The sequence below is a fragment of the Lontra canadensis genome, unplaced genomic scaffold (assembly GCF_010015895.1).
Source record: "Lontra canadensis isolate GAN:19392208 unplaced genomic scaffold, GSC_riverotter_1.0 scaffold19, whole genome shotgun sequence".
In the NCBI taxonomy this organism is placed as follows: Eukaryota; Metazoa; Chordata; class Mammalia; order Carnivora; family Mustelidae; genus Lontra; species Lontra canadensis.
Genome location: NW_022631013.1, coordinates 16,615,127 through 16,627,240, shown reverse-complemented (window position 1 = coordinate 16,627,240; position 12,114 = coordinate 16,615,127). Strand labels below are relative to the sequence as shown.

The window sequence follows — 12,114 nt, the reverse complement described above, 5'->3', positions numbered from 1 at the left end:
CATCCAATGGCTATCAGTAAAGTTAATCATAAAGGCATTTGAACAATGATCTCATAAAGAAGATCTGAAATGCAAATGAAGAACAAAAGCATAAATACATAGGTAACATTAACAAAGCTAGCCTTGCAAGGGCCCAACAATTTCACTGGTAGGTAAGGTCCCTTAAAATCTCGTATACATGTGTATCAGGAAATGTAAGTAAGAACATTCAAAGCAGCATTACTCATGAGAACAAAAGACTGGAAACAATCCAAATGTCCATCAACAGTAAAATGCTCTGTAAAAGTCCAAAAATTAAATTCAATAAGCAGTGAAACTGAATGAAACATGTGTATTCACATGAATGAATCCCAAAAACATAATTGCTAAGCAAAAGAAGGTACATAGATGATTCCATTTTACACAAAACTCAAAATCAATTAAGAGATTTATCATATGTGGTAAAACCATTTTAAAAGCAAAGAAAATGCAGGATACTAGGTAGGTAGAAGAAAGATGCAGTAAGGGAGAACATCAAAGGGCAGCTCTGAAGTACTGATAATATTCTATTTCTGATTTGGGAGGTAGGATTCACAAAACTTTATTTCATTTTTGTGCATCAAACCAAGTGTGTAAGTTTTCATGCATTTTAAAATATATATTCTATTTCACAATTTAAAAATTAAGGCACCAGAAAAAAAATTAGCAATTTGTATTTACTAAAGTCAGAAATGGCTTTTACACTTCAGCAGGCGTGTGGGGATTGAGAATGTGACAGAGACCACATTTGGTCTGCAAAGCGTAAAATATTTATCATCTGAACCTTTACAGAAAATCCTTGCTGACCCCAGCTTGACGGGATATAAGTGACCAAAGTTGGAATGGCAATAAAAGAGAAAAAGTGGCTAATGAAAGATTATAGAGCTGTTTCAGGAATAAGAAAAGGCCCAGCAACAAAGGCAAGATACCATACCAATCCAGTGAGAAGAAACAAGTGATTCAGCAGTGGGCACTGAGCACAACTGTGACCGAGTGTAGGAGAAAATTAGCATTCCTCGGTGGGATGGCACCACTGCAGGTCAGACTAAGAACTCTGAGAACAAACCATGGCTATGTTCTCAATGGCACACGAGGAAAGAAAATAAAATTACTATGCCAAGGAAGTCCAGCTCAGGACCATGAGCAGAGGAGGAAAATATTAGACTCCAGAGGCTGTTGATGCTACTGATTACAGCGATTACAGCTGTTTGCACACTGACAGAGATGCGGAGGGCAGGATGCCCAAAGCATAGGCGTGTGCACTAGGGTGGGAAGAAATCACTTCAGTAAATATGCCAAATTCAAAACATGTAACAACCATTTACTCTGCTCCTACTATGTGAGAATACTCACCTTTGCCTTACTTAATCCTGACAACAAAGAATTATAAAAAGGGAAGATGAAGGGGCTCCTGGGTGGCTCAGTGGGTTAAAGCCTCTGCTTTCGGCTCAGGTCATGATCCTAGGGTCCTGGGATCGAGCCCCGCATCGGGCTCTCTGGTCAGCAGGGAGCCTGCTTCCTCCTCTCTCTCTCCCTGCCTGCCTCTCTGCCTACTTGTGATCTCTGTCTGTCAAATAAATAAATAAAATATTTTTTAAAAAAGGGAAGATGAATATGAACAAAGGTAAAAAGCCCAAGATCACAAGACATAAACACTTCAAGTTTTTTCTCGTCTTAAAAAAGTGACCAAAAATTAAATCACTAGGCATCAATTCAAGAAGTTAGAAAAAAAACAATGAAATATGTCCAGTGAAAACAAAAAAGAGTGGAAAAAACAGAGGAATGGATACAGATACATGGGGATACAGATATGGAATGTAGATAGATCTCAGCAGAAATAGGAAACAAAGTTACAATAGAAAGGATTCATAAAGCCAAATTTGGTCCTTTGAAAAGACTCTCATATCTACAAAGGAGGATAAATCCAGAAAGAGAGAAAAACACATGAGAAATGAAATAGACTACATTCAGTGGGGATTACGGTTTAACAGGTGATGAAGGGTTATTATAAGCCACTTTAAGACAGCAAATTTGAAAACTTAGGTAAAATGAGTAACTTTTTAAAAATAGTAACTATCGAATTTAACTGGAACAAGACATAGAAGCTGAATGGTATTTTAATCATTAAAGAATTAAACTGGTTGTCTGAAAACAAAAAAAGTTCTTCAAAGACAGTTTCAGAGGCAGGTGTTGTTTAAAAAGAAAATTTATGGGAGTGCCTGGCTGGCTCAGTCGTTGGGCGTCTGCCTTTGGCTCGGGTCATGATCTCAGGGTCCTGGGTTTGAGCCCCACATCGGGCTCCCTACTCGGTGGGAGGCCTGCTTCTCCTTCTCCCACTCCCCCTGCTTGTGTTCCCTCTCTCACTGTGTCTCTCTCTGACAAATAAATAAAATCTTCAAAAAAAAAAAAAAAAACAAGAAAATTTATGAACACATTCATTCCAATCATTCAATAAATAGATCAATCTATTCTTTCACAAAGTCATCCAGAGAATAGAAGGAGTACTCCCTAACTCACTTTCTAAGGCCACATAAACTTTAAAAAAAATCAATAAAAGTAACAGATTACAACTCACTGAATAAAAACAAATAAAAAAGGAAGTCTCATGGCAGACGGAACACCAACCAGTACTTCACAGGCAGAGATACTGCAATTATAAAATAGCAGCAGGATATGATTTATTTAAAAAAAAAAAAAAAAAAAGGAGCACCATGAGAACAAAGATGAGCTCTTAGAAATTAAAATGACAGGGGCACCTGGGTGGCTCAGTTGGTTAAGCACCTGACTCTTGATTTCAGCTCAGGTCATGTTCTCAAGGTCATGGGATCAAGCCCCGCATCAGGCTCCTTACTCAGTGAAGAGTCTGCTGGAGACTCTCTCCCTCCCACCTTCCCTCCTTTGGCCTCTCCCCCCGCTGGCACCTGCTTGCTCTTTCTCTCTCAAATAAATAAATAAAGCTTTACAGCAGAAACAAAAAACTCAAAAAAGGAGAGGTAGATAAATAGAAAATGGGAGAAAAAGTAAAAAATTAAAGGACTAGTCCGGGATGTCCAACAACTAAATAACAGTAATACAAATAGAAAAGAGAGGAAAGGAAGTCATCATCAAAGAACTAACTGAAGAAGGGGTGCCTGGCTGGCTCAGTCAGCAGAGCATGCGACGTTTGATCTCAGGGTTGGGGGTTCAAGCCCCACATTGGCTGTGGAGATTACTAAGAAAAAAAAATTTTTTTTAAATGCTAATTGAAGAAAATTTCTCAAATCAGAAATAAGTAACTTTCTAAGAAAGGGTGTAACATTGTGAAATTCCACTATACTGGGGACCAAAAGATTCTACATGCTTCAATAGAGAGAAAACAGATCCTATAAAAAGGATCAGGAATCAGAATGGCTTCAGGCTTCTGCAGCAATACTGGAAGTTAGAAGACAACAGAGGCATGCTTTCACAATTCTGAGGGAAAATTATTTCCCATTTAGAATTATGTACTTGAGAAGTTATAAGTATTAGGTGTAAGATAAAAACAATTCCAGGGCGCCTGGCTGGCTCAGCCAGTGGAGCATGTGACTCTTGATCTTGCAGTTGTGAGTTCGAGCCCCATGCTGGGTGTAGAGATTATGTAAAAATAAAATCTTAAAAAAAAAAAAACCAAAAAAAAAAAACTTTCAAACATTAAGTCTCAAAAGTTTTTGGCTTTTTTTTTTTTTTAACATCTTGTACTCCTTTTCAAGAAGCTACTGAAAAATAGACTAAAATGAGAGTAAAACCAAGAAATAAAAACAAAAATACAAGAAGCAGACTATCCCATACAGAAGGGGAGGCAAATTAATTTCTAGGATACTTGTGGTATAACAAAAAATATATTTGGTCTTTGTCCCCCATTCCTGGCACAGAGCACCTAAAACTCTTGGAACTGTCTGATAGATGGAAGAATCTTTTATGTGCTAAGGGAATGACTCACTGTGGGAAAGAAGGGAGGGACCAGTTTGACAACAGAAATACCCACCACGCTAAAGTCAGAACTTCCACTTCCCACCCCAAACCACCTGACTTCTGGGAACAGGGGAGAGAGAGAGGGACTGGAAATGGAGTTCAGTCACCAACGGCCAATAATTTAACCAATAATGACACCACAATAAAAAACTTTGAACAGGAGCATTCCAGGTTGGGGAACACACCCACGTGCTGGGAAGGTGGTGCACCTGATACCATGGAGACAGAAGAGAAACTCCTCAAGACCCTTCCGGACCTCGCCCTATACGCCTCTTCATCTGGCTGCCCATTTACGTCCTTCACAATAAACACAAAAAAGCTGGTGTCTTGTGGGTCTGTGCCTTCATTCTGTGTCATCTGGGCTAAGTCCAAGTGGAGAGCATCGGAAGTGAACTGAGTCGTGTAACAGCTGATTGGTAGAGAAGTCGAGAACTGGTTGTTGTTGGAAAAGATACAACACAAGTTAGATCCCAGGTGACAGCTCTATACGAGAGCAACCAGTCGACACTGAAACGGCTTCACTCTGCACAGTCCTCTCGACGGCTGTGATTACCAATTATTAAGAGGTCTACGGCCCCTATGCCCTTCTTAGCCAGGGGACAGAATGCCCAGGTAAGCCTGCTCCAGACTCTGATCCACAACTGGCTCATCTTTACCAGATGGTGGTGAAGTGTCCCCACTCTTCCCCCCATGTCCTACTGCCTGACTCTGAGCACACTCATTTAATTGACTTCTGAGAGCTAGAGGTCAGCGCTGGCAAGATAAGAAGGAGAAAACACAGAGCAGGCCCTTCTCTGACCACGTTCCTGCCAGTCACCCATACATGGCAACACTAGAATCCTGCCAGATGTCTCCTCTATGAGAAGTCCTAGGTTCCCCAGGACTCAGTCAAGCTCTTGGCCACTGACGTCCCCTGAAGGGAATCTTGTAAACTCTCCAGGAAACTGAAAGTCAGACTCTGACTCAGAAACCATTCAATGTATCTTCTTTTATAAGCTTTCATGCAATCATGGCACTACGGCCCTTTCCTTCTACAGCTGGGTTAATGCTCCACACTGGTAATACAGCAATATTCTATTTTATACCCTAGGTGTTAGGTACACAGATGTAGTATTTTTTAAATTGTGTACATACGTAAGCATGCATACACAATATGCACAGTGTTATTACCATCAGTTTTAAAAAAGGAAAGAAAGAGTATATGTGTACCTACTTGCTTGTACACGCATAAAACAATCACTGGGAGATTAAATAAACATCACATGACTGCCTCTAGTAAAGACACCTGAATGGCTGGGGAACGGAGGCAGGAAGCAGATTTTTTACTGTGAAGCCTTTTGAAGCTTTTGAGTTTCTAACACCGCAAATTTCAAAGGCATGAATGCATACATACATACATAAATGAATTCAATGACTTCTATGATTTTTGCAAATCACAACTCCCTAAGTCTTTAAAATAGGGATAATACCTCATAATACTGGTGAAAGAACCAAATAAGCTTTTGTAAAAAACTCTTTGAAATCAAATACTAGGTACATATGAAAGCAGTATTATTATTATTGAAAAAAATCTATCCTTTCCCTTCCTTTCTCTTCACTTTATATAAAAAGTGTTATTCCTTCCTGATATGGTAAGTTTATTTAGCAGTTAAGAAAAACACTGGCTTAACCAATGTATGTGAGGATGCCTGGGTGGCTCAGTCAGTTTAGCGTCTGCCTTTGGCTCAGGTCCATAACCTCGGGGTTCTGGGATCGAGCCCCATATTGGGCTCTGTACTCAGCTGGGAGTCTGCTTCTCTCTCTCTCCCTTTCCCTCTCCCTCTCCCTCTGCTCATGCTCACTCTCTCAAATAAATAAAATCTTTAAAAAAAAAAACCTAAATCATGTGAAGTTGTTTAGATTTAACAAACACCTATGAAGCCTGCAAAAAGTTCAGTACAATACCAGTCTTTTTCATGTATGTTAAATCCATACAATGACCCTGTGTGCAGCTCTAAGTGAGTAATAAAGCCCTAGTGTGAACAGCCATGAGTTCAACAAAGACCTACAGAGGGATACTACAACCCAACCTTATGGCAAGTTCAACCAGTATAGAAATCAGCAAGACAAAGTCCCTGTCCTTAGGGAACCAACCATCTGCTAGTGATCCCAACAGCATAAGTGCCACGTAGAGGTTATTTCTCAAGAACAAGGAGCAACACAGAATAAGGTCACCTAACTCATAGGGATTGTGGAGGACAGCAAGGGAGGCTTCTGGGAAGAGGCACTGACTTGTGACCTGAGTCACACCTCATCCAAGTCGAGAAGGAAGAGTAGGAATTAGATAGATAAATAGAGATGGGACTCCAGGCAGAGGGAATGAGAGGCAAACTATCAAAGAGTAGCACATTATTCAGAAACCTGCAAAAGGTTATGGGGATATGGTGTTCTGCATTTTAAAAACAGACCTCTCAAAGGAAACCTTTACTGACAGCTGTGTAGTGTTGAGTAGTAGCAGGAAGGCTCTGTACTGTAGTAGGAAAGTATTTCTGGATGAGGAGCCTGCTATTGCTAACACCCAGCTTACTATGTACAAACTAATATTTAATAGTGTTGTTTTCAGTTATCAGAAGAAAAAGAACAACCTATAATTATTTTTCCATTATAATCTAAGGGGCCGGCATACAAATTTATTAAACCTAAATAGTTTTAGAAGTCTGTATTCTATATACCCAGAGAAGGGCGATGTTAAATGACAAAAAATTACTGTCATCTCTGATTAGGAAGAAATAAAGAATAGATAATGGAAGGAGAGGAACTTCTTTGGTTCTTTTTTTAAAAAGTCTATGTGGCATCCAGAAAGGAGAACATAATGGAGGACACACATGTATAGCATCACTCTCTTGGCTTAAACCAGAAAAAAGATTTCCTTGCACCTACTGAGAGAGACTCATCAGACTGTGACACTGACCAGCCATCTGTGTCAAACAGAAAATGGTCCCACGATGGACAAAGATGTCTAAGCAGGTAGATTAACTGTTTATCAATGTTGTCTGTCACACTGCATACCTACAATGATTCTCTGAGCAACTCTGAAATCTCCCATCACTCAGAGAAAGAGCATCTCCAAAAAGATTGACATCAAAAAGGCAGGAGAGCAGGGACTATTTCCACAAAGGGTATCACACATGAAGTTCAAAAGAAGTAATTCAAGGACTTTTATAACTCACCTGTATTGACATTATGCCTGATGATTCTACCAAATCTCAAACCATTCGTGGGTAGAGACTTAGGTCAGGACTATAAAGGTACTGATGTGAAGGAGTTTTAGGATTATCTGGCTCCACTGTCCAGACAAACAACTAATGGCCATCCTGCAGCAGTCACTTCACCTTTGGCCAGATTAGAAATGCTATTTAGAAAAGGAGGGGTTGCTACAAACATATGGTTCAAGAAATATAACATGCTGTAAAGCAGGAGCTGTTTCCAAGTTTTAAGACTAAGCAGATCTGGGCTGAAGCCTTTATTTGTTGGTACAAGACTCTGAGGCTCTTCCTGCCTCCATTCTAGGAGGCCAGAAACTCAAAGCGGTTTGGAATGCTGAGCCCCCCACAAGGAGAGCAGCTGTTCTGCAGACTTCCACAGTACTGTGACAGACTTTACGGGAATGAGAAATAAAGTTCTGTCAAACGCCCCCTCTGTCCCCCCAAAAAACACTAAGCAGAAAGTCCATCCACTGTACTTCAATAGTCACAACGGAAAACCAAAACCTCATCTGGGGCGCGGGGGGGGGGGGGTTGTCAAATTTCTTGGAACCTCACAACCTAGCTCCAGGTATAAATTCAAAAGGGAAGCATCAATGAAGATAGCTATCACTAACCCATGTGAACACCAGAGTGTCACTGGAGAGGCACAATGTGCTGCTTCAGGAAAGAAGAGGGGGAAAAAAGCCTTTCAGAAGCTAAAACTAATTTAAATTATAAATAAATTAGCCACTGAGCAAACAAGAGATAAAATACATGCTTTATTTATTAATAAAGTCCATACACTTCACTCAGAAGAACCTATTTACTCTTTTACATTTAGAATTTATTCCTACATTAGACACCGTTCCTATAGGTCTATTATCTCCTATTCTGGGAAAGAAGAGAAGCAAACTTAAAAGCTGGGGTCATCTATACTCAGGTTCATTGTCAAAGCACCTTAACAGTACTCAGAAGCAGCAGCTAAGAACCTGAGGTGGGAGAAGAAAAATTATTTTCAAAGAACCCAAAACACAAAGCAGAATGCAGCCATAAGCTCAGGGACGAAGCAACCACCGTTGAGAACATCAGGGAGTACGCATTAGAAAAATCCCTTGTCGTTGGACCTGTGTTCTGGGCAACTGCAAGCCATTCGCCTCTTCTGAGACCAGCTTCACTTGTAAAATCAGGATAATACTTCTTGCCACCAGACACAACTGCCCTAAAGAGCTGAAAAAACAATTTATGTAACAATAGCTGAAAAATCTAACACACTATACAATATGAAACACTAAGACAATATATTTAAATAAATTTCCATTTAAATGGCTAAATAAAAAATTAGCACTTCTCTTATTAAGCAAAGAATTAAGTTACATGATACCACTGATCCCACAAAATGCCAGGGTTGTTTTCTAAACTAGTAGAAAAAAAAAAGAGAGAGCTTTAAAGCAAGAGATTTTAGCTGCCCTAGGAAACCAGATAGGGTATAAGCATTTCTTCTAATAGAAAACACATTTCAAAATGAGAAAAAATATTTTTAAATGAATATCCATACCTAAAAGATAACATGAAATATAATATCAATTATAGTATCAAAGAATATTTTTCAAACTATAGGTAATAATCACTAGTGGATAAAGAAGTCAATTCTGGGGGTGACTGGGTGGCTCAGTGGGTTAAAGCCTCTGCTTTCGGCTCAGGTCATGATCCCAGGGTCCTAGGATCGAGCCCCGCATTGGGCTCTCTGCTCAGCAGGGAGCCTGCTTCCCTTCCTCTCTCTCTCTGCCTGCCTCTCTGCCTACTTGTGATCTCTGTCAAATACATACATACATACATACATACAATACATAAATAAATAATTTCCTCGGTACCACGGCCCACTTAAAAGTTAAAAAAAAAAAAAAATACAATAGCCACTGAGGTATGCTCAATTGTTAAACTCACTACAATCAGTATTAAGTGTTCTATACATAAAAGATTAATGTCCTAAAATATCCTTCTGTCTTCTTCCATTGTAGGATTAGCCATTTTAGCTTAATCACTTACGTAAATTTAGGTAAAGGTACCAACTGCTTCCTTAATGTTTTCCCATTATTGCACCAATTTCCTGGCCTGGACTTGGCGGCCTGTCCCAGTCTTCATGTTCCCTGGCTGGCTCCTCAGCCTGCATGCTCCTTTCTACTGGTAAGTTCTTCCCTGGTCTGTGCCCACTTCCTTATGCTTAAAGCCTGTTATCTGCAAAACGTTGGTTGCAGGTCCTCAAACAGATGCACAAAATGAATTTCATACCTGCAAGAGAGTTACTCTGACTGGGCATAGGGTACATATTATATTATGAGGTGGTGTTCCTGGAAAGATGGATATTCTACTATAGAGATGTCATATGTGAGGCTGCCTCTGAGACTAGATGGAAACTGTTCTACTTCCAAGCAGAAGATCTCTATCTCTTTCAATTGAGGGATGAAAAATGAGAGCAGAGAAATGTCTAAAACAGGACTGGAGAGAGCTACCATCAAAGGAATAAAAACAGATCAACAGACCAAGCCAATCAATCAATCACTGACAACTATTTTGACTCTGAACACCTTTATAGAACAGTCCTGAACAAAAACACTAAAAAGAACTAAATCTCTACAAAAGTAGACACACACACACCCAGTACTTCATCATGCCATACCATTAGCACAAAGCAAGAGGAGGAGCACATAACATCTCTTGTCTGTTCTCTCTGCAAGTCCATATCACTCATCATTTCTTTCGTGTTCTGCAGACCCACATCTACTTTGGAAAACATGTACTTCCCAATCAAATCACTCTGACTGAAATGGATGGACACATGTCAACCCAAGTGACCAACATGTAGAAATAGAGCAAACTCAAGTTTTGCTAAATTCACTTTTTACTAAACTTGTCTTGTGCCAATTCTCACCACCTTTAAAATATATCAAGGAAATTATCAGACATTAATTTTACCATATACCACCCAAACAGCCAATTTTGAACCATAATCCTGAAAAAGTTGCGATCCTGATTTTCAAAACTCCCTATGGGCATTAATGCTAATTACACCATATTACTACTATTTAGTGAAAGACCTAAATATGTATTTGAGGGCTGAATAAAACCTGGGACCAGAAAACACAGAGTGAATATATGTGTGAGCAAGGAAGAAAGTACAAATCTCTATAAAATAAGTGTTTTAAACTATCCACTAAGAGGAAATAGGGATGTGAAGATCCATTTGGGCTATAATGTCCTGAAGTCAGCATTAAAGCTTTTAGAATCAACTATGCAAAAAGCAAACACCGCGGGGAAATGAGAGGTTGAGAATGGGAATAAATAAACAGGAAGAAACAAACATACTGTGCCAATGATGCCAGTATTGTTGCTCTTCACCCCATACTGTGTGAAAATTGGACAGACAATGCTGCCCAGCTACAAAACCCACCTTACTGAAGGCTGAATATGAGTGAGAAAATAAAACAACAACAGGTCAGCCTGTGCAAATGGGATTTCTAAAAATATTTTACTCATTACATAATAATTACTGTATCTCAAATTCTGGATTTTCCTTACATGGAAATACGTGCAAAGTTTTTACATAAAAATGCAAGTTAAGAAAACGAGAAACTTATTAATACTAGTAGAAAGTATAATGGTAGAAGAATTCAGAATAAAAGTATTTTTGAGGCATAAAATTGGCACTTAGGATAAAATATATAAAACTGTCAATAAAAATAAAGGGAGAGGTAAACCTAAAAAAATTATACATGGATTCTCATTCTAAAATACAATACTTTAACTTAAATAGCTATGATATTATATTAACATAAGAGAAAAATTAATACAAACACCGTTAAACAAAAAAATATAGAAGGCACATACAAAATACCTAGAATCGGGTTAAAAGATCCCTCTCTACAATATAATAGTGCTGATGATTAGCTTCCAAGAAAATGCATCCCTTTCCCTAAATCAACTCACCCAACATTTTCTGCATCTTCATCACACTCAGCTTTATATTTGCAAGGTCCACACTTGGAGTGTTTTCTGTGAACTTCTGCCCCTGATCCCTCCTCTTCTGTTTAAAAAGAAAAATTAAATTTTCAAGCAAAAGTTGGGTTCCTTTCCAGATAAGCTTCACGTTTTCAGCAGCCATTATCCTATTTCTAAGGAAAATATACCTGAGCTCTTGAAAATAATTACTTCCAAAATCTATCAATGCTTGGGCCCAAAAATGTTGCCAATACAGAGTACAAGATAATCTATGAGGAAAATAAGTATTGGTACTAGCAAAACAATCCCTTAACCTATGTACAAAGGTACAATATAGGTTTTGACAATTTCCTTTAGAAGAATTATCACATAACATTAAATAAGAAAGAGAAAATAAAACATGGGTAATAAATTTGGTCCAGTGATTACCCTACTGAAATAGTGTGTATGATGCTGGTCAGCAAATAAATGATTAAATGCAATAGAGTATAACCACTTCTTCACATCAGTTTCAAACCTGCCTTTCTTACTCTATTAACAACTAATTCCAGGATAAAATATATATATATATATTTATCTCCAAATCTGTGAAAGGAAAGGGCTCTCCTTATGAAAGACTTGCCTCTTTTCCTACTTTGCCACTTAGCACAGCCATAAGTACCCAGAATACAGAAGTGTGTGGGTCTCCTACGATCCAGCACAAAAAACCGTGCATACCTCTAAGTCCCCAACTCCTATCCCACATTTAAGGGCTTCTACATTTGTGGGGCTCATCTAGAATGGATCCTACCCTGATCGTTTCAAACTGGGCAGGGAGCTCTGTTCTGAGAGCAATTTAGGGATTCAGCTTTCTCAAGGGATCTCCCATTCTGGTTTGGAAAAGAAC

At 38.9% G+C, this 12,114-nt stretch overlaps 1 protein-coding gene across 2 annotated transcripts in view; it reads right to left on the bottom strand.

Annotated features, from left to right (window-relative positions):
- TMEFF1 (transmembrane protein with EGF like and two follistatin like domains 1) overlaps positions 1 to 12,114 on the bottom strand; it is an 82,044-nt gene that overhangs the window by 30,425 nt on the left and 39,505 nt on the right. Inside the window, exon 5 of one of the 2 annotated variants that reach the window (XM_032860718.1) lies at positions 11,217 to 11,313. In XM_032860718.1, the coding sequence (XP_032716609.1) occupies positions 11,217 to 11,313 (97 nt within the window). The remainder of the gene's footprint in view (positions 1 to 11,216; positions 11,314 to 12,114) is intronic. The other variant, XM_032860719.1, reaches the window with a different exon arrangement.